This window comes from Musca autumnalis, unplaced genomic scaffold (genome assembly GCF_047663935.1).
Source record: "Musca autumnalis isolate F117 unplaced genomic scaffold, ASM4766393v1 scaffold_4, whole genome shotgun sequence".
In the NCBI taxonomy this organism is placed as follows: domain Eukaryota; kingdom Metazoa; phylum Arthropoda; class Insecta; order Diptera; family Muscidae; genus Musca; species Musca autumnalis.
In genome coordinates, this window is record NW_027411977.1 from 99,631,599 (window position 1) to 99,655,021 (window position 23,423).

At 34.6% G+C, this 23,423-nt stretch overlaps 1 protein-coding gene across 1 annotated transcript in view; it reads left to right on the forward strand.

Annotated features, from left to right (window-relative positions):
* Positions 1-23,423, forward strand: part of Dnah3 (dynein heavy chain 3, axonemal) — a 389,565-nt gene that overhangs the window by 283,107 nt on the left and 83,035 nt on the right. The window contains exons 25-26 of the mRNA XM_073981508.1: positions 9,783-9,957; positions 21,884-22,056. Of these exons, the coding sequence (XP_073837609.1) occupies positions 9,783-9,957; positions 21,884-22,056 (348 nt within the window). The remainder of the gene's footprint in view (positions 1-9,782; positions 9,958-21,883; positions 22,057-23,423) is intronic.

The window sequence follows — 23,423 nt, forward strand, 5'->3', positions numbered from 1 at the left end:
CCCGATTTTCAGTAATTTGATGATTTCAGCTGCAATATTAAACCGAACTAGCAGTAATTTGACATTTGAAGTTCTTAGTGGTCACGACGCCTCTCCATCAAAAATTGTCAACATTGGTCCATATTTGGTTATAGCTCCCATATAACGATACCTCCCGATTTTCAGTAATTTGGCAATTTTAGCTACAAGTTTTAACCGAACTAACTGTAATTTGACATTTGAAGGTTGTAACGGTCACCACACATCTGCATCAACAATTTTCAACATAGCACCAATATAACGATACCTCCCGATTTTCGGTACTTTGAGGATTTTACTTAAAATGTTTAACCGAACGTACGTCCAAGTTTTGGTATAGCCCCAAAACAAACCTCCCGATTTTCCGTACCTTAGCTTTATTTTTTGAACGAACTTTCTGTATTTGATATTTAAGAGCCAACAAAAATTCTGCAACAAAAATTGTTCATTTAAGTTCATATTTTCGTATAGCCCACATATAGGGGTACCTCCGAACTAGCTGTTAATGACATTTGAAGTTCCCACGTTATGTACCAATTTTCGGTATTTTGAGGATTCTAGCTGCAATTTTTAACCGAATTGGGAGTTATTTGACATTAAAGGCTCCCATCAAAAACTGTCAACAGAGGTCCATGTTTTATTATAACCCCTATATAACGGTACCTCCCAATTTCTAGCCCACCAAAAATTGTCAACATACATAGTTAGATATAGGCACCATAAAAAAGGGCCTCCCGAATGAAGCATTTTATGTACATTATATGACATTTTAACGTACCCACTTAAAGTTGGGGACAGGAATGAAAACTAATTATTCCATTTTAGTTCAGAATATTTTATGGTGGAGGGTATGAAAAGTTCGGCCCGGCCGAACTTAACGCTTTTTTACTTGTTGTTTTTAAAATATTATATTTGAGAATTTACAAAGTGGCGAAAGTGGCGAAGCCTCCCCACCCATGGGGCATGGGGTTAATGCAAATTAACGCTGCCGTCTGTCTAGGGTATAAGGTCCAGGTTTCGGTGTAGCGCTCATATTATTGAGGTTTTATTTATTTATTATTTTGAGGTTTTTATCAACATTTTCGGTTCGAATTGGTTGTAATTTGCTATTTGGAGTTCTTAGTGGTCAAAAAACGTCTCCGACTAGTATCGTGAACAGGAAAGGAAACAAATTATTCCATTTGAGGTCAGAATAATTCATGGTAGGGATATAATAAAGTTCGGTGCTACTGAACTTTACATTTTTACTTGTTTGTAATATTAGATGTAGCATCATACATATATCAAAAATATACAAATGTAAAAAATACATTTATAAGTAGATCCCAAAACAAAAATTTCTAAATCTTTTAAAGAAAATAAGCAAAACATACAATTAAAACACAAAACAAAGAAGAAAATGAGAATACAGTAATACGGCATATTCACTGAAACGACCAGGCATCGTCAGTATTTTCAATGTCACACAAGGAAATGCAAATATATGCAGCTGGAACCAAATTTTTTGTAAACTTAACACTATTTCGAACATTCTTCAAGAAATTTGGAGAGTGGTGAAGGATGGCGAAGTTAGTAAAACTCAACTTCAATTTTAGGACTTGGAAAAAAATCCACAAAAAGGTACTATAAAAAATGTGATTTCCAGTATATTTTATGCGAATAACGTGTTCACATTTTTATGTAAAAGTAATTAGAAAGCCTTGTAATAAAACTTCCATTTCGAAAAAAAATAAATTTATCCTTTCAATTTTGATTTACTTGCCTTTTAAGAAATCACAACCTTACTGATGTTTTTAAAGTTTTTAAGAGATCATACGTAAATGTCCACTTCTTCTGTTTTGTATTGTTAAATACCGTTATAAACTACAAAAACAGTGCTGAAATATTAAAATATGATATGTTTAGAGACAATTTGCTAGTGTGACTAGTGTGCACTGGTTTAAGGGAAAATTGTTTTGACATCTTAAAAAAAATATAAATAATAGTAATTTTTCGAATCCCACTACTAAAAATTTGTTAAAATAAAACACCAGTGGGTTCTTTATTTTAATATAATACTTCATGTATTTGCAAAGGTTAGAAACGAAGTGAAGAATATTCATGTTAAAAAGATACGTAGAACTTCGTATTATAAAACTGCGTTAGCATAAACAAATTGCTGAATGCAACGACCAATCAAAGAGTGACAAGTGGTTTATTATTTGACGAAGAAATAGACAAATTAGGAATACAAGATTACAGTGTTGTAATTAAACAATGCTACGTTTCAACACTCTCACTCATTGTTTTAATTCCAACATTCCTAATAATTCTATATTATTTTTAAATTGTTGAACAACTAAAGGTTTTGTAAGAATATCAGCACGTTGCAATTGTGTGTTAACGTATCTAAATTCTATAGTTTTGTTATTTTTAAGCTCACGTATGAATTGTAATCTAATGTCTATATGTTTTGTACTATGATGTAATTCTGGATTTTCAATAAGACGAAGTGCACCTTGATTATCTATATGGATGACTGTTGGCGAGATTTGACAACATCCGATGTCGGCAAGTAATTGTTGAAGCCAAATTGCCTCCTTTGCACCTTCACATGCTGCCATACATTCGGCTTCTGTTGTCGATAACGCAACTGTCTTCTGACGATGACTTCTCCAAGTAATAGCACATTCGTTTATCAAGAATACGTAACCAGTTGTAGCTCTCCTTGAATCCACATCACGAGCAAAATCTGCATCCGTGTATCCATCAAATTTAAAAACATCAGATGATTTGTACTCTAAACAATAATCAATAGTTGATTTTAGGTACCGAAATATTCGCTTTATAGCATTTACGTGACAACTTTTTGGATTTTCTGTAAATTTGCTAACTTCTCCAACTGCGTACGAAATATCGGGTCTGGATACAATAGCAGCAAAATTAAGTGACCCAACTGCTTGTCTGAAGGGATATTTTACGTCTTCTTCATCAACATATTTGGTTAAAAATACATTGCTGTCAGCTGGTGTTGATATATTATTAGCAGCATCCATATTAAACTTTCTAAGTATTTTTTGAATATATGCTCGTTGATTGATTTTAATTGACTTGTTTTCTCTATCACGATGTATTTCAATTCCAACATAGTAGTTGTGTTCGCCATATGTGATGCGAAATGTTTTGGCTAAATCATCGATAAATAATGTTAATATGTTCTTTGAATGGCACATTATTAATCCATCGTCAACATACAACAATAAAATAATTTTGTAGTTTTCTATGTTTCCATAGAACACGCATGGATCAGCTGATGATTGTTTCATCTTGAATTTCTTTAAAAATTCTATAAATTTGAAATTCCAATTTCGAGAGGCTTGCTTCAATCCGTAGAGACATTTTTTAAGACGACATACCAAATTTGAACTTTCCGTAACTATTCCTTTTGGAACTTCCATGTACAGCTCCTCAGCCAGTTCGCCATACAGGAAAGCGGTTTTGACATCAAATTGTAGCATCTCCATATCTTCAAACGCGGCTAACGCTAAAGCAGCTCTCACTGAATCATACCTCACTACAGGTGAGTATGTTTCTTTAAAATCGATATCGGGCTTCTGCGAATAGCCTTTAGCAACCAGTCGAGCTTTGAATATTGGGTCTTTATTTGGGCTGCTCTTAATTTTAAATACCCACTTACAGCCAACAACATTTTTCTCTGCGGGTTTTGCTACCAATTCCCATGTCTGGTTTTCTTCAAGTGAGTTAATCTCTTCTTTGATGGCTGTTATCCATTGTTGTGAATACTGTGAGTTTACAGCCTCTTCGTAATTGTCGGGTTCAGCTATAGTTGCCACACAACCCATGTGGTCTATGCCAAATCGCTGAGGTGGAACAATTTCTTTTCGCAATCCATACTTTTTGTGTTCTCTGCCATCATTTCTTAATTCAACTTCAGTTGTGTTATCTGGTGTCGTAACATCTGCATCAATTGTCGATGGTTCCTTCTTCATCGAACTCTTAGGCGTGCTTGACAATTGGTGTTTGAATGATGAAATGTCCAACTCACTGCTTTGCTCTTCTGCATGGTCATGGTTTGATTCATCTTCAGACTTAGTAGTCCAACTAATTCTTACAACCTTTTCATTGAAAACAACGTCGCAACTGACAATCACTTTTTTCGAGTCGGGATCATACAAACGATAATTTTTAGCAGTTGGTTCATAACCAACTAAAAACATCTTCTTGGCTTTGGCATCCCACTTCTTTCTTCCAAGCTGTTTGGGTTCGTACACCATACACTCACTGCCGAAAACCTTAATATGACCCAAATTTGGTTTCTTGTCAAACCAACACTCAAATGGTGTTTTTGCATGTTTTGTTGATGTCGATCTATTGAGAATGTAAACAGCTGTTCTCACTGCCTCTGGCCATAGATATTTATTTAAGTTACTCGCCAGTAACATTGTACGCGCTGACTCTTGAACCGTCCTGTTATCCCTTTCAATAAATCCGTTTTGTTGAGGAGTATAGGGGGAAACCTTTTCCAAAACAATTCCATTATTTGACAGGAGCTCGGCAACCTCTTTATTCATAAACTCCGTGCCGTTGTCACACCGCATGTATTTAACCCGTTCGCCAGTCATGTTGCGTACCATAGAAATGAAAGATTTCAATTTGTTATGCACTTCAGATTTGTTTGTTAAAAAGTAAACATACCTGAAACATGTGCTTTCGTCTTTAAGCAACATGAAATAACGAACGCCTCCAATCCCAGTCTCATGCATGGGGCCACACAAGTCCATATGGAAATATTCGGGTCTAGCTGCATCACGTTTGACCGACGATCCATGTGATGAACGATGCATTTTACCTCGTTGGCAATCTTCACAAAAGAATTCTGATTTGTCTTTTAATTCTAATCCATCAGCCAGTTTTTTGTCGCACATTGTTTTGATGGTGGCAGTGTTAATATGTCCGAGCCGACAATGCCATTGTTGAAGGGAATCCAATTTAGCGGAATTTGCAATAAAATTATTTCTTACTTGAAACATCATTCTGTATTGATTTTTAGAGTCACGTACACCACTCGCTAATACATGATTGTTTTTGTCTCTCAAAATACAATGTTTGGATTCTGTTACCATTGAGAGCCCTTTTGATGTTGTTGATCCAGTTGAGAACAAGTTTTGTTTTAATTGTGGGACGTATTGTACATTAGTGAGAATTCGTGGTATCCATTTGTTGTTTACTAGAGAGTTTATGTGGATTGTACCAAAACCTTTAATTAACAATCTCTCATTATTTGCAATGTAAACAAACCGGGTTTCTGTTAACGGCTGAAACTCTGAGAACCACTCTCTTCTTGGTGTCATATGTTCTGTAGCGCCTGAGTCTGCAATCCACACGTCACTGTAGGGAGCTGATGTTACGTCTGACGTCGACGCAACAAAGGCAACTTCATCATTATGATTATCTCTGCGTTTTGATGGTTCTTGTTTTTGCTTATTTTGTTTTTTCTTTATGCGGCATTCTCTTTCCCAGTGTCCCAATTTGTGATAAAAATTACATTTTGATGTTCTCTTTCTCTCTGCATATGACTTATTAAATTTATTTGTTTTTGCATTAAATGCTGCCTCTGCTACTTCTGCGTCGCCGTTCTTTTGCAATTGGTCTTCTTCTAATTGCAATTTTGCCATCAAGTTTTCTATGGTTCTCCCCTCTTTTATGTTATACCATACCGTTTTAAAATTTTGGTATTTCGGTGGTAGGCTACTTATTATGCGTACCATTTTTATATTGTCAGACAGCTTCTCCCCTTGTGCCTCTATTTCGGCTGCTAATGAAGACACTTTTGACACATATGCTGCAACTGATTCTTCTTCTTGCATTTTTAGAGAGAAATATTCTTCGTAAAGGCACATTACTTTTACTTCACTTTGCTTGTCGTGAATATTTTTTAATTTTTCGTAGACTTCGTTCGATGTGCTACATGACATTACGTGGTTTGCTTGGTCCTTTTCAATTGAATTTATGAGAATACCCATAGCCTTTCCATCACGCTTCATCCATAAATCCTTTTGATCTTGCGAAACTGAATCATCAAATTTAGTTTTCCCTTGAGCAATCGTAAGCAAGCCGTGGCCTTTTAAAACCGCATCGACGTTAAACTTCCAGAGCCTATAGTTGTGATTATTTAGTCGGTGGGAAATATGGATGTATTCTTCCGTCATTGCACTTCAAAAACTTTTATTTAAAATTAAAAGTAAACTTTAAAAACTTAAAACTTTGCAAATACGTTTTCAAAAAATAAAGCACTGGGCCCATAACCTGTTAAAATAAAACACCAGTGGGTTCTTTATTTTAATATAATACTTCATGTATTTGCAAAGGTTAGAAACGAAGTGAAGAATATTCATGTTAAAAAGATACGTAGAACTTCGTATTATAAAACTGCGTTAGCATAAACAAATTGCTGAATGCAACGACCAATCAAAGAGTGACAAGTGGTTTATTATTTGACGAAGAAATAGACAAATTAGGAATACAAGATTACAGTGTTGTAATTAAACAATGCTACGTTTCAACAAAATTACTTGACATTTTTGTAATTAATAGCAGTTTAATGCAATAAAATTTCAAGAAAATCGAAGAATAAAATGATTAATAAAAACAAGTAAGAACAGACTATAGTCGGACGGGGCCGACCATGTGATACCCTATACCACTATCCCTGTGCACTAGCTTTCCGGGCTAGCTTTTGATAAATGATAACTTTTATTTAAATGTATACACAAAAGTTTTGATCAATTTAACCCGCTAAATATTATCCGATCATACCGTTGACTTGCACGCTACTTCTTCATCTCAAACCAAAACTACGTTTAAAATTTCGCGCCGATCGGACTATTATTGCGACCTACAGAGCGGCTACAAAATCGAGCAAAAATTTTGTTTTTGGTCCATTTCATCCCTTTAACATTTCACGATCATCGCCAAAAACTAATCAGTTCTATTCTGGTCCAAACCCGACCTCCATACTAAATTTCGTGACAATCGGTCCATAATTGCGGCCTCTAGCTTGATTACAATTTTTAATGGACGGACAGACGGACGGACGGACGGACACACATCGCTAAATCGCTTTATCTCGTCGAGATATGAAGTTTGGTATACCACATGAGGGGTCTACGACGAATATTTCGCGGCGTTACATGAATTTTTGGGAAAACAAACTTATTATACCCTTTTCCACATTGTGGTATAGGGTATAATTAATTTTTACTATTAAATTAAAATTGCACCCAATCCCACTGTGGAATTTTTTCTATTCTTTATTAGACAGCTGATAAAAAAACAAAAACAAAAAAATACAAAAACGTTAAAGTGAAAGAAGTTATGATTAGTTTTTATCGCACACTTTGACTTTTTAAAGGCGCGATATCTTGCAACCTTTAGTCCAAAAAAAATCTGAAAATACATATGTAGAAATGGTTTGCTGATGAGCAGAATCAACACAGCGAAAAATAAAGAAAATCAATAACTTAACATGGTCGCCAATTTTTTTAGTGCGTTACAAACGGAGATGCAAAGGTACTATGTTTATTAAAATTGGGAGAGCGAAAACTCTGAACGTACTGTGGATTGAAAAATTTTTAAATCTTTAATCTTTTAAAAAATCCGAAAACCTATAAAATCTCCAAATTTTGACCTTTGACCCCGAGTAACTGTTTTTGCACACATTGGATTGTTGAGTACTTCGACATTGCTTATAATGGCAAATCCTATCTCCCCAACAAAATTCAGCTTTGTGGGAGTTTTTGCTATTTCAATGTCTATTTTGACTGGACTATAAAGACTTTCAAACGACGAAGAATAAAATGCTTCCGTAGGTCATGTTTGAAATTTAACTTCCCAACTTAAAAAGATTATTACACAAATAAAATATAATTTAAAAAAATTAAGTTTTAGTGTTTTATTTAGAAATGCACTTAAAATTAGAAAATAATTTGTCGCTTAGCCTCAATAAATATATTCTTTCTCATGATGGAATCTCTCAAATAAAACGCTTGCATTTAAATTATAAATGGAAACAAAATTAAACGGCAAGCGTTTTATTTAAGAGATTCCATCATGAGAAAGAATATATTTATTGCGGCTAAGCGACAAATTATTTTCTAGTTTTAAGTGCAATTCTAAATAAAACACTGAAAATTAATTTTTTTAAATTATATTTTATTTTTAACGTTTTAGTGAATACATTTTTGACCACTGAGAACAAAATTATAGTAAATTTAGGCCGAAAATTTAGATAAAAACTTTAAAATGCCTGAAATCGTGTAGTCCCGTTATATAAAGGCTACACCAAAACCTGGACTTAGGTCCATAATTTTTGGTGGGAAAGTTTCTGTACCATTGGGGAATCCAAATGCCAAGTTACACGCAATTCGGTATAAAAATGAAGATAAAATCCTTAAAACACTTGAAATCGGGCGGTACCGCTATATGGGGACTATACCAAAACCTGGACCTATGTCCATAATTTTTAATGGGTACGTTTCTGTACCATTGGAAACCCTAGTTTTCAAAAAGCAGCCAATACGAGCTTAAAATTTAATTAAATTAATTCGAGTAGTACCTCTGGATGGGAGCTACAGGAAAAAATGGACTCATATTGATTTTGGTTTCATATTCATGTATTGTCATCCAAATCTGAAAAGTGTACAAAGTTTTAGTTCGATTGGTCAACTACAACTGTGTGAAAAATGAGTTACCCGATTTGAAAAGCAAAATACCGGAAATCGGGTGGTACCGTTATATGGGGGCTATAGGAAAAAATGGACCCATTTTGATTTTGGTTTCATATTCACGTATTGTCATGTAAATCTGAAAGTGTGCAAAGTTTTATTTCGACTGGCCAACTGCAACCGTTTTAAAAATCAGTTACCAGATTTGAAAAGGGGGTTAAGTTAGACACCGTAAAAACATTGTAAGAATGTACCAATATTGGTTTTGATTTCATATTCATGTATTGTCATCCAAATCTGAAATGTGTGCAAATTTTATGTTCGATTGGTCAACTGCAACTGTGTGAAAAAATTAGTTACCAGATTTGAAAAGCAAATTAGGTAAAACACTGTAAAAGAGTGTAAAAATGGACCAATATTGGTTTTGATTTCATATTCGTGTATTGTCATCCAAATCTGAAAAGTGTGCAATGTTTTAGTTCGATTGGTCAACTGCAACCGTGATAAAAATGAGTTACCAGATTTGAACTAAACACACACCAAAGCAAGTTAAATAAAACCCTGTAAAAATAAAATAACTACTTGGGCCAGAAAAGGCAAACGCAAAAAACAGTCAGTGAAGTAAAGAGTAACCTGAATAGAGTAAAACTGTGTGCTTTGTACAGATGTAAAGACTTAAGTGAATAACGCCAACAAAACATTGTAAAAGCCTCGTTTTTTTATACAAATCGTATCGGGGAATAAATTCACGTATACACGGGATTACGTCAAGCCTAAATCTGAAACAATATGTTAAACATATAACTATTATTACTAATGCTATCTACTAAAAACATAAACAAAAATTAAACTTTATTCTATTGACATTAAAGATATGATTCTAATATTTATTTTTAAATATTATAACAACTTTTCAATACATATGTATGTATATAGCTTATGAAGTGGTAATGAATTTATTATATTTCCTGCTTCTGTTGTTGATGTACATCTTGTGATAAATTATCATTGGTTTTTCTTTCTTTCATTTATCATTCATAGACTAACAGATTTTTATAAAAAGTTTCAATCCGATATTGATGCATGGAAGGCATATTATGATTTGCCATCGCCTGAAGAAGCTAAATTTCCGCCACCATACGACAACATTGATGAAATATTGAGTTTAATAATATTGAAGTGTCTAAGGCCGGATAAAGTTGTTCCAGCAGTTAGGGTAAGTTATAACTCTAGTACATTAGGAATAAATTTTTTTTATTGCAATATCAAATGTGCTTTTATTGAAATTGTATTACAGCAAAGAATGAACGATGAATTTCTTTAAATTTTATTTCTAAATTGAATTGAATTGAATTGAAGAAATTGTATTGCTGCGAAATGTGAATGTCGAGGCATGAATGAAGGATGAAATGAATTTTATTTGTAAATTGAAATTTTATTTAAATATCTCAAGGCATAAGTTAAACTATGAAAACGTATTTTCAAACGTCCCGATCTTTTAAGCTTTTTATCCTCTGTTTTGCTATATTCATATTTTTGCTCCATTCACCTCACTCGATCTATTAAGCTATGTCGATACGATTAACTATTGACCGATACCATATTAGCCAATACATCTTTCTAAGGATTTTTTTCTCAGAAACAAATTATTCCCATTTCATCTGTTTTCGAAAGTATATATCAGTAATACCACAGATAAATTAGTGTGGCGAAATGTTTTTTAATTTTTGATTCTGATTATTTTTTGAATTATTCAATGGTTCTATTTAATTTTTGTAGTCTGTCGTCAATGTCGCCGACATAAGAACGAACAGTAGTTGGAAAGGATCTTTCCCATTTTAACAGAAGACGCGTATCAGTTTATATACTCGTTCAAAGTCGTAATAGCATTGCGGGCGTATATGTATATATATTTATACCCTACACCACTATGTGGGGAGGGTATTATAAGTTGGTTTTGGCCAAAAAGTTTGTAACGCATCGAAATAATGGTCGTAGACCCATACTTATATATATCAATATGAATGTCTCGACGAGCTGAGTCGATCTGGCTATGTGTGTCCGTCCGTCAGTCCGTCCGTCCGTCCGTCTGTCCGTCTGTCCGTCTGTCCATCTAAACCTTGTAATCAAGCTACAGGTCGCAATTTTGATCGGATCGTCACGAAATTTTTGGTGTTGATGGGGGTCCCAGAGGGGAAGAAGCCTATTGATTTTGGTGATGGTCGGATAATATTTAGGGGTCGGAATGGGCAAAAACTTATGTGGATAAAAAGACAACGTTTTTTTCCAAAGCGAATATCTCAGCTTCTATATGGGGTATACCAAAAGCAAAACCTGACAGTGAAAGTAGAAAATATCACCTTTCTAATGATGTAAAGTAGGTTCTTGTAGGTGATCAAACAACGAAGATATCACAATAGTCGCAAATAAACCCCAAATTTTCATGTTTGCGATTTTAGTTATAATGACGAATGTCACTGCTTTGGCTGGGTACTTTCCAAAAGCAAAGCCTGGCTATGAAAGTAGAAGATTCCACCTTTACAATGATGCAAACAAGGTCGGCGTAGGTGACCAAATAGCGGAGATATCACAATAGTCGGTAATTCATCCCATTTTTCCATTTTTTTGGAAATCACGCTACAGGCCGCAATTTTGATCGGATCGTCACGAAATTTTGAGAGTTAATGGGGATCGCAAAGAGGAAGAAGCCCATTGATTTTGGTGAGGGTCGAATAATATTTAGGGGTCGGAATGGGCAAAAAACTTATTTGGATAAAAAGTCAACGTTTTTTTCCAAAGCTAATATCTCAGCTTCTATAAGGGGTATACCAAAAGCAAAGCCTGACAATGAAAGTAGAAAATATCACCTTTCTAACGATGTAAAGTAGGTTCTTGTAGGTGATCAAACAACGAAGATATCACAATAGTCGCAAGTAAACCCCAAATTTTCATGTTTGCGATTTTAGTTATAATGACGAATATCACAGCTTTGGCTGGGGACATTCCAAAAGCAAAGCCTGAGTATGAAAGTAGAAGATTCCACCTTTACAATGATGCAAACAAGGTCGGCGCAGCTGACCAAATAACGGAGATATCGCAATATTCGATAATACATCCCATTTTTCCATTTTTTTTTTTGGAAATCACGCTACTGGGCGCATTTTGATCGGATCGTCACGAAATTTCGAGGGTTAATGAGGGTCTCACAGAGGAAGAAGCCTATTGATTTTTATGATGGTCGGATAATATTTAGGGGTCGGAATGAGCAAAAACTTTATTTGGAGAAAAAGTCAATATATATAAAATATCACCTTTACAACAATGTAACGTAGGTGGTCTAACAACGAAGATATCGCAATAGTCGCTAATAAAACCCATCTTTTGATTTTTGCGATTTTAATAATAATGACGGATATCACACCTTTGGTTGGGGACCATCTAAAAGCAAAGCCTGACTAAGAAAGTAGAAAATCCCATCTTTGAAATTATGCAAAGTAGGTTTGCGTAGGTAGTCAAATAATAGAGATATCGCAATAGTCGTTAATGCATCCCTTTTTTCCACTTTTTCTGCAATCACGCTATAGGTCGGAATTTTGATCGGATCATCACGAAATTTTCTCACAGAGATAGAAGCCTATTGATGTTGGTGATGTCGACAGTAGTCAAATATAAAATTAAATATTAATTATTTTGGTTCAGTTCGCCCTAAGTCATTTGGTATAAAAGCCAGATAGGTGAAAACTTTCGTATCTCCATAAAAGAAATGTTTTCAAGTGAAAAGATTATTCACAGTGGTAGTGGTGTAGGGTATCAAATAGTCGTCCCCGTACCGACTATAGCCTTTTCTCACTTGTTTAGCTTTACGTAGGGGTGTTCTCGATCAGATTCTATTGAATTTCACAAAAGTTAAAATCGGTCGATGGTGAATTTCAAAGGTGTTCAAAACAGTTCACATATGTAGTACAATGAATACAAATTTATATAGCTTTGCATGTCTGCTTTGCAATGAATGCCTTAATTCGAGTCCTAGGCTAGAAATTATCACAATTTCCTGTGGCAACAAAACCGCTCAGCAAAATGCTAATAGCATTTTTGGGAATTTCGGCTGTAATCAAATGTAGTCATACTATATACCATATAAATCATTAAACAAGAAATTGCCAAACAACGTTTCCCAAACTAATCGAAGCATGCAGGACAATTTCACTAAACAGATCGTCTGCTACGCACGAAAAGGTCGTAAGTCCACTTTTTTGGAATTTGCGATTTGTTACAGAATTATAGTACAAGTCAAACACGTCGCACTATGACGCGAGTTCATATTAACTGTGGCCAAAATAGAAGGAGTTATTGTAGGTACATCAAATTTGGTACACGACTTATGGTTGACTTACAATCTCGAGGACATAAAATCTTTTGATATAGCCCCCATAGAACCGTACCTCCCGATTTTCGGTATTTTGAAAGTTTTAGTCACAATAACCAACCGAAATGATTGAAATTTGGTGCACAGTCTTCGGTAGAGGTATGAAACATTCCAACAGAGAATTGTGGGTGTATGCCCACGTTTTGATATAGCCCCCAAAGGACTGTACATCCCAATTTTCAGTATTTTGGATCACACCGAAATTGCTGAAAATTGGTATTTAGTCTTCGTTGGGGTTATATAACTCCCCACCTTCAATCTGTCAGTGTAGGTCCTCTCCTTCATATAGCCCCCATGGAACCGTACCTACCGATTTTCGGTATTTTGAAGGTTGTGTCCTCAATATGCACCCCAAATGTCTGAAGTTTGGTGTTCAGTCTTCATTTTTTGTGGTCTTATTGAATAAGTTGCTAAAATTTGGTATTTATTATTCGTTTCCCCTTGAGTACGAAAAGGTCGTAAGTTCACAGGAAAAGTTATATTTTGAATGAATACTACAGCTTATGTAGTTCAGTTATAATGATAAAAGTCATCCATGGTTAGAGTACATTGAAGCAGAAGCAGCCTACAGTATCCCATACACTGTGGGCATGTACTACAGTTTTTTATAAAAGCATTGGTAACCCAGATAGCATTTAGAAGACTGTTTTTTCAAAAATCACATTGAGGAGTCTTTTTAGAGTCCTTTTGGTGATCAAAAATTGATTAAGTCGCTTGTGTGATCAGAAAGGGACTCGAAAGTGACTCCCTGTAATGATTAAAAAGAGTTCAATTTAAAATACAACAACAAATGTGTAGCAATCACAAATAAATCATTGAGGTGTTTAAAATGTGACAATTTTTTGTTATTTATTGTTACATTTTGATCATCTGGAAGATTGAAAAATGCTTAATCAAAAAAGGGTCATACAGGTGTTTGAAAAGTGATTATAATTATGTATACTCTGATCATATTTTGAACAGTTAGGTGATTAAAAACTGATTGCTTTGTTTTATTTTTATTTGGTTGTAAATAAAAAAATAAAATTCTCATATACACTTTCTACAATATTTTGATATAAATGTAACGTATAATATTAAAGGTACAGACAAACAAAACACAACAGGTTTTGCCAAGTGAAATGAAGAAGCAGTATACTAACCACCAAGCAACATAAAGGATAATTAAAAGACATAACAAAGCTGAAAAGACTATAAAACAAAGGAAAGAAACAAAGAAGAATAAAAAGAAACATTTTTTAAATTATTTCGTCTAACAAAAAGACTCATAAATGACTCCCTAAAGACTCATAAATGATTATAAACATGACTCTAAAATGACTCGAAAAAGGGTCCGAAATTAATCAACAAAACACCAATAAATGATTGAAATACGACTCGAAAAAGACTCATTTGTGATTTGTTTAGAAGAGTCGCCTGAGGTTATGTTTTCCTACCGACAAAGGAGTTCATATTCTAGCTTTTTAATCGTGCAGTCGGATCAAAAAAGACTCGAATTTGATTAAAATTTTCAAAAAATGCTGACTGGGAAATTTTGAAGTTTTTGTCAATGTATGTGTGAGTATTTTAAGGGTTACCCCTAGTTGTGCAGGCCAATAAAAAACTCATTTTACACTTAAAGAGTTCGGTTTTTCACTAAAAAGGCATCATTTCAAAAACTGAGAAGCCAATTGATAATTCCCTTCGCCGGGATGAAATCATGATATTGGTAGCGATCAGTAAAATTTTGCAACACTGTCAGTTCGTTTTGAAAAACATTACTCTCTGTAATAGAGGGTAATAAATGAAGTTGAGCCAATGGGGGAATACTCCACTCAAAAAATCGAATTTTTTTTTTCAAAGAAACTGTTAATATTTTTATACCCTCCACCATAGTATGGAGGGTATATTAAGTTTGTCATTCCGTTTGTAACACATAGAACTAATCATTTGCGACCTTATAAAGTATATATATTCTTGATCAGGATAAAATTCTAAGATGATCTAGCCATGTCCGTCTGTCCGAACGTCTGTTGTAATCACTCTAGCGTCCGCAATAATTGAGATAGAGTGCCCGTGGGTCTTTTTTCCATAGGCAGGTCAAGTTCGAAGATGGGCTATATCGGTCCACTCTTTGGTATAGCCCCCATATAACGGTACCTCCGAATTTGAGGTATTTTGACGTTCTTCGCCACATTTACGGACCGAATTAGCTATAATTTGGCACTTAGGGTTCCTAGTGATCAACAAACGTATATCCCAAAGGATATGGGCATAGGTCCATATTTTGATATAGTCCCCATATAACGGTACCTCCCGATTTTCGGTATTTTGAGAATTTTAGCCACAATTTTTAACTGAACTATCTGCAATTTGACATTTGACTTTCTCTACGAAACATCGTCAACCTAGGTCCATGTTTTGGTATAGCCCCCATATATCGGTACCTCCCGATTTTTTGGTATTTTGAGAATTTTAGCTACAATTTTTAACCGAACTACCTGTAATTTGCCATTTGAGGTTCTCAGTGGTCATGAAATATCTCCACCAAACATCGTCAACATAGGTCCATGTTTTGGTATAGCCCCCATATAACGGTACCTCCCAATTTTCGGTATTTTGAGAATTTTAGCCACAATTTGTAACCGAACTATCTGCAATTTGACATTTGAGGTTCTCAGTGGTCATGAAACATCTCCACCAAACATCATCAACATAGGTCCATGTTTTGGTATAGCCCCCAATAACGGTACCTCCCGATTTTCGGTATTTTGAGAATTTTAGCCGCAATTTGTAACCGAACTATCTGCAATTTGACATTTGAAGTTCTCAGTGGTCACAAAACATCTTCACCAAACATCGTCAACATAGGTCCATGTTTTGGTATGGCCCCCTTATAACCGTACCTCCCGATTTTCGGTATTTTGAGCATTTTAGTTAAAATTTTTAACCGAACTAGCTCTAATTTGACATTTGAGGTTCTCAGTGGTCATGAAATATCTCCACCAAGCATCGTCAATATAGGTCCATGTTTTGGTATAGCCCCCATATAACGGTACCTCCCGATTTTCGGTATTTTGAGAATTTTAGCTACAGTTTTTAACCGAAATAGCTGTAATTTGACATTTGAAGTTCTCAGTGGTCACAAAACATCTCCAACGAAACATCGTCAACATAGGTCCATGTTTTGGTTTAGCCCCCATATAACGGTACCTCCCGATTTTCGGTATTTTGAGAATTTTAGATGCAATTTTTAAACCGAACTAGCTGTAATGATCGGTATTTTGAGAATTTTAGCTACAATTTTGCCTATTCAAAAATAATCGTCAATATAGGTCCATGTTTTGGTATATCCCCCATATAACAGTATCTCCCGATTTTCGGGAATTTTCAGTGGTCACGAAATTTCTTCACTAAAATTCGTCAACATGGGTCCATTTTTGAAGGTCCACATTGTTTTGATGAAACTACCCTCAATTTGACTCTTGAAGTTCCCTTCAGCTATAAAACTTTACCGCCAAAAAAAAAATTAAAGATAGGTTGACTCTTTGATATAGCCCCGTAGGTGGTACCTTTCACCTAGCTGAAGACATTTTTTTAGATTAGATTAGATAACACTGTGCAACAAAATGGAGGTGAAGTCTGGGGCACCGAAAGCTCCTCTTGGGGAAGAGAGGCCTTGGCGAGTATATTATGAACCCCGAAGGACAGATCCGCCTGTGGGCCATCAGGAATTAGCGTTATATCTTTGTTCACTGTTGCTTAAGTGCTCTACAAAAACAACAAGCAAAGATATAAAGCTAATTCATGATGGCTTACAGGGTCTCTTGCAAAAACTTCATCACGCCATAACGCGGAAGTTCGACTCACGGCGCATCTGTCCTTCGGGGTTTTTAATATACACACACCAAGGGCTTTCATCTCCAAAAGGAATTATCTCTGCCCCAGCATTTGTGTTTACAGTGTAATTTAAGCAATAGTGGGAGGCAGTAGGAGTCTATCCATTGTCGAAAAGTTGTTCCACCTAAAATTTTGAAAGGACCCTAATTATTCCATTTTAATTAAGACTATTTTATGGTGGAGGGTATAAAAAGTTCGGCCCGGCCGAACTTAACGACTTTTTACTTGTTAATTAGATATTTAGTCTTGTGGTAAATGGCTACCTGCGAAACCATTTTTTTTTAAAGCATTTCCGGTGCCAACGATAGCTCGAAAACTGATGGGCCGATCTTCGTTTATTTTTGTGGGCGTTTTAAGAACCTAATAATCTTGTCTTGAGCCAGACAGAATTTTAAACAAATCGATTTAAAAAAATTGTGAGCTGTCAAAGTCAAAATTTCGTTTTTGACGAAACAAATTGACCATTTATTGCCCAAAATTCGGGCTAAAAAAATTAAAAAAATCTGTCTCGCTTAAAGACAAGCTTTTTATGTACATAATAAGTTCACCAATCCATATGAAGATCGGTATATTAGTTTTGGAGCTACAGTTGGCACCGACATCAAAATGCCATTTCGAGAAACACGCGTTTAAAGTTTCCACGCTACATGCAAATCACAATAAATTGTTCCATCCAATGCTCATATCTCAGGCAATTTTGCTCCGATCGAGTTGAAACTTTTTGCGACATACTCTATACTAACTGTACTTCAAAATAATATTTTTTCGATAATAATATTATTTTTTCGATTTTTGAAAGTGACAAGTAGATGTAACCCCTTAAAGAAGATTGAAATCAAAATAGTTTTGATTTTGTAAATGATCCCCTTGTAATCCGATGAATTTTGTTAATTTCCAAGTTACCAACAAACAATTTTTAAAAACAACAAATATTATTTGTGAGGATATTAGAAAAGTTGGAAAACTTCAATCCAAAATCGAGTTTTGGAGGAAAATTCATCATTTTTGGAATATGGATTCAAGGAATGCCACACACTATTTAATCACACACGTACACAAGGGTTCATCGGTAGCTGTCCTGCATGCCCATAGTGTATGGCCGGCATACAATTTGGACGATAATCGAATGATATTTAGCGGAGCAAAAGTACCGAACTTTTGCATGAAAATTTGATAATTTATATTTTAAAATTTAATCATTTATTCTGTAACGAAAATTTATAATTGACAGCTATTTTGCTTTATACGCGCATTGATTATGATAGTTGGACCTCTGGCCTTTTCATTTCTGCCAATTGTGATGATGTATGTGTTAAAATACAGCGCATTTTGAAAAATGCATAAAAAATTAAATTTTTTTATTGTTATTGTTTTTTTTATCGCATAGCTTACTTACAATTATATGTGGCGCTTATACATATGAAATACGTCCTTCGTGTTTTGCAAAATAAAAAGAATTTGCAAGCAGTCCGTCATAATCCCGAGCCTAATGTATTTGAATCATAAATTTTTTTCAAAGTTTTAAAAACGTTCCATTCTTTAAAAATATTCGATCTGGAGGATGACGCAAAAGTGACGGAACTGTGGGGGTTTTAAATACATGGCAAATTGAGATCAATGGTTTGAACTGAACTCTTCGAATAGGTGGAAGGGTTTACCTCAAAATATCAAAAATTGACAAAAGGCATTGCAGTTCTAACCCACATATATATTTAGCAATTCCGTTATTTAAACGCCAATTTAATTTGCATCAATGGAAAGGTCAAATGTTTTTTTCCATTTATTTTTTAAGCAGCTTTACAGAAATATGTCCCGCATAAATTAAAATATGCACCAAAATTAAACTTGGCTTTTTTGACACCATGTGATTATTTTCACCAGCCAAGTACTATCCGGTCATCTTCCACAACTTTTAGCATCTTCCTTCGTGGGAAATGTTGTCAATATTGAACTATAAATGTGACCTCTATCGTAATTACACTACAAACAATTAAAACTGTGGATCGCGGTTTACATATTGTTGCGGAATTAGATTTACCTAATCTCCGTGTAGACGTTGTTTTATTTCCCAGTACGATTTGTACCAAATAAAACAGGGTTCGTTTTAGATTACGTTTCTACAATGCTTTATTTACTTTATCACACTTATTCGGAACCGACTTTAATTACTAAACACACAGCTTGTCTCTAGTTAGCACGCAGCTATTCTTTAACCGATCTGTTCAGTTCAACGCTTAAAACACAACTAACTCGCCGTTGCTGATTCCACCTGTATTTATCCCAAAATGTCCCTGTTCGGGAATTATCCAGAACATCTGGTAACACCTCGAATCTGTAAAACGAACACACAGACGCACATTCGCACTAAGCGAACAAACATACTCATATAAAACAACAACATTGTTCCACAACATCCCATACGGGACAAGGGAGACTTCTCTCATATCAATGAGTGCAGCCCGATTCATATTTAGCACAATGATATGGGACCTACTGTTTATCGCCGAAGATCAATACAATTGGCTGAAATTGGCGAAGATCAATACAAATGGACAAGCACACTAATGACGTAATTACAACAATAAACAAATGCAAGAAGTAGCAACATAAATGATATTACATGATTTTGGCAAAACAAACAAAAGCACATTAATGAAAGGTAAAGTAAGAACTAGAATGATGAAGAGAATTCTACATGGTAGTTGCTGTTACTTAAATAAGGTAACTGCGTAATAAAACTTTACGTTACAATTCAAATTTTTAAAATAACGGAAATTAAACTAAATTAACTTAAACCTATCAGTTACATTCGTAACAATATATTTGTCTGAAACTCTGTTATCTGACCATGTACATATGTCAACATATTTGACATCAATGGATAGGTCAAGGGTTATAATTGTTCCACAAACATCCCATAAGGGACAAGGGAGACTTCTCTCATATCAATGAGTGCACCCGGAGTCATATTAGCTCAATGATATGGGACCTACAGTTTTATCGCCGAGTCGAACGGCGTGTCTAAGACACCACTTTTGTAGAGAAGTTTTTACATGGCTGAAATACTCAGGAAATGTCGCCAACATTACTGAGGGGTATTTAGCCACCGTTGAAAAATGTTTTGATGTTGCCTGCCCGGGGAATAGAACCCACGACCTTATGCGTGCAAGGCGGGTGTGCATACCATTGCATTGGATGGAACATATCTTCCAGGTATACAATTATTAAAATTTTACAAATTGTCACACAAAAGTTTCGGCCCTTTTAACCCGCTAAATATTATCTGATCATGTTAAATTTCAAACTTCCCCTTTGTCGAAAACGCAAACCTTACTTAAAATTTTGCGCCGATAAAACCATCCTTGTGCCTTATAGAGCCGCTGCAAAATAAAAAAAAATGTTGTTTTTGGACCATTTTACATTTTACGAGCATCACCAACAAATAATGGGGCCTCTTCTGGACCTCCCCAAATCATAGTTTAAGTTCGATGATGGGTTATATCGGTCCACTCCTTCCGGTACCTCAACTCCAAAAATTCGAAAACGTTCGGGAAATGTGTGCGCAAATAACCCTTGAAGGGGAGTACCCGATTTGTTCGATACTTTACACAACGTGAAATTTCTACCAGACTTAGATGACGTCCAATATGGATTCAATCGGTTCCAATTCTTCGGGTATCGCTCACACAATATTTCGTAGGAGCTTTGACTTTTGTTGTAACATCTTGTATATGAAGGCGTGGACCTATACCAACAAATTTCTAGGAGAAAGATTTACATTCCCAACAAAGACTAAGTACCAAACTTTAGCAATTTCAATGCGATAATGAGCCTAAAATCTTAAAAATACCGAAAATCGTGTGGTACCGTTCCGTGGAGGCTATACGAAGGCGTGGACCGATACCGACAAATTTCAGCCATTTTGGCGTGATAATGAGGCTAAATCCTTCAAAATACCGAACATCGGGCGGTACGGTTCTATGGGGGGCTATATCAAAACGTGGACCGATAAAGCCCATTTACAATACCAAACATCATTGGAGTAATAGAAACTTCTATACCAAATTACAAAGCTCTACCTTAAAAATTGCAAGTTGTATCTTGAGTTCAACAGACAGACGGACATATATATATATATATATATATATATATATATATATATATAGATAGATATATATATATATATATATATATATATATATATATATATATATATATAAATATATATACATATATATACTTTATATTGCCTCCGATGAATATTTCGATGTGTTACAAACGGAATGACAAATTTAATTATACCCTCCATATTAATTATACCTCAATTTAACAAACAAAATTTCAAATGAGCCAGGCTGGGATTTAAACCCACGTCCACGTCATATGAACATTATTATCACGCCATAACAGACAATATTTCAAATGAGTACTCAAATATAAATTAAAGATTTTTATTTTCAGATAAGCTTCCTTTATTGTTGTCGGCAACTCTATATTTATTTGTATCGCAAATACACTCGTACTTATTGAATATTGTAGAAGTATTTTAGAGATATAAGTAAAAACACATACATAATTATATTTCCTCTTTAACTAATACCATAGGCGAAGTAACTGAATATCTCAGCTCGAAAGAACATAAACGATATATGTATAAAAATGCATCACTTTACATTTATTTTACTCCAGACTTATAAAACCAATTTGACAATTTGTAGCCCATTTAAGTGCTCTGTTTTTCATGTTGTTATCCCTCTTCTTACCGACTGAACAAATGAAATGTAATTAATTGTGATGTATGGTTTCTTTCTTTCTTCTCCCTTTTTTTTATATGCAGTCCTTTATTACTCGCAATATGGATCGCTCTTTCGTGGAACCGCCTCCTTTTGATTTGAATGAATCGTTTGCTGATAGCTCGCCTAGGATACCATTGGTGTTTTTACTATCCCCAGGCTCAGATCCGATGTCCAGTCTTTTTATGTATGCCAAACAACGGAATATGTACGACAAGTAAGTCAATTAAATACAACATTCAACTAAAGGGTAATTCAAACCGAATGATGGATACTAAAAATAACAATTTATCATTGGTAATGACAAAATACATATGGGGTATCTAAAAGGTATTGTGATGATAATTTCTATAGTGCAATGTAAAGGTGAACATGAAAATTGGTGTGTCGGTCTTATGTACTTTGTTTGATACGTGTGATTTTATCTCATAACCCCTTGCTCGAATGTAAAAATGTATCTAATCAAAGAGTCAACACCATTTATTTGTAAGACCGATAACGATGATTATGCCCTTGTTAAGCTAATTGGTTGGGTGTTATTCTTTGGTCACTTCATGGAAAACAAGACAAGGCGCTCAGTTTAATTGTAACTATGCACTATAGGCCCAATGGCAGGATTCTGAGGCAAAAAGTCTATTTTTAAAGTCATATATTTGTATAAAATAGTAAAGCGTTAATTTGCATTAACTGCCTCAATTCAAATTAATTCGTGAATTATCCACGTTATTAATGCACAAAATCAAAGTAAATTTAAACTGAATTTAGGTATTTCAATATGGCAATGCTGTAAAAGAGAACCCATATTAATGTAGGAGAGAGAGCATATTCATGCTCTCATTTGGTGAGACACAATTTGCATTAAAAATCAATTGTCTTTTGTCAAATTTCCATGTTTAAGAAAATAAAAAAGGAAAACAAATCAGAAATTTTCGCGTTTCTTTCAAATAAGTAGTGGTATTTCTCGAATAGAATAGCAGCTAATCGTTTTTCGCGCCTTCTATCTAATCTATTTTTAAAATTTTTATTTTCACAAGCATTTCATTACCCACCATACCAATTTTATCGAAAATAATATCTTCCTCAAATGTTCCTTTAGAGTTTAGAGACATTTTTTAATATTAAAAGGTCTCAAAAATATTGCGAATAAATTTAATTTATTTTCGCATTATCGTGGTGAAAAGGTCAATGGTAGAAAGTATATTTGTTTCGCATATTTTGGCGAACTTTTGTAAAACTTTATGAAATTGCCTGCGGGGACAAACAAACAACACAAACAGCTGTTTCATAAATGCAGAAACTATCGTCTGTCAGGGTAAAAAGTTAATTCAAATTAAGGATTTTTTAATGCAAATTAACTCTGCCGTCTGTCTAGGGTATTAGAAACAAAATCATTTCAACCTGGCAACCCTTCATGACCACATACCGGGCTGTCAAAGATATTGTCTTACATTGTAAAATTTATCAAACGAAGAACAAATTTGTTTCGCTCGACAATTAAAAACTGCTAAAATTTTTTTAATGGATAACACGTGTAAACGTATGTAAATTAATATTCTGATTAGGAATTAAAAGAAGTTAGATTTG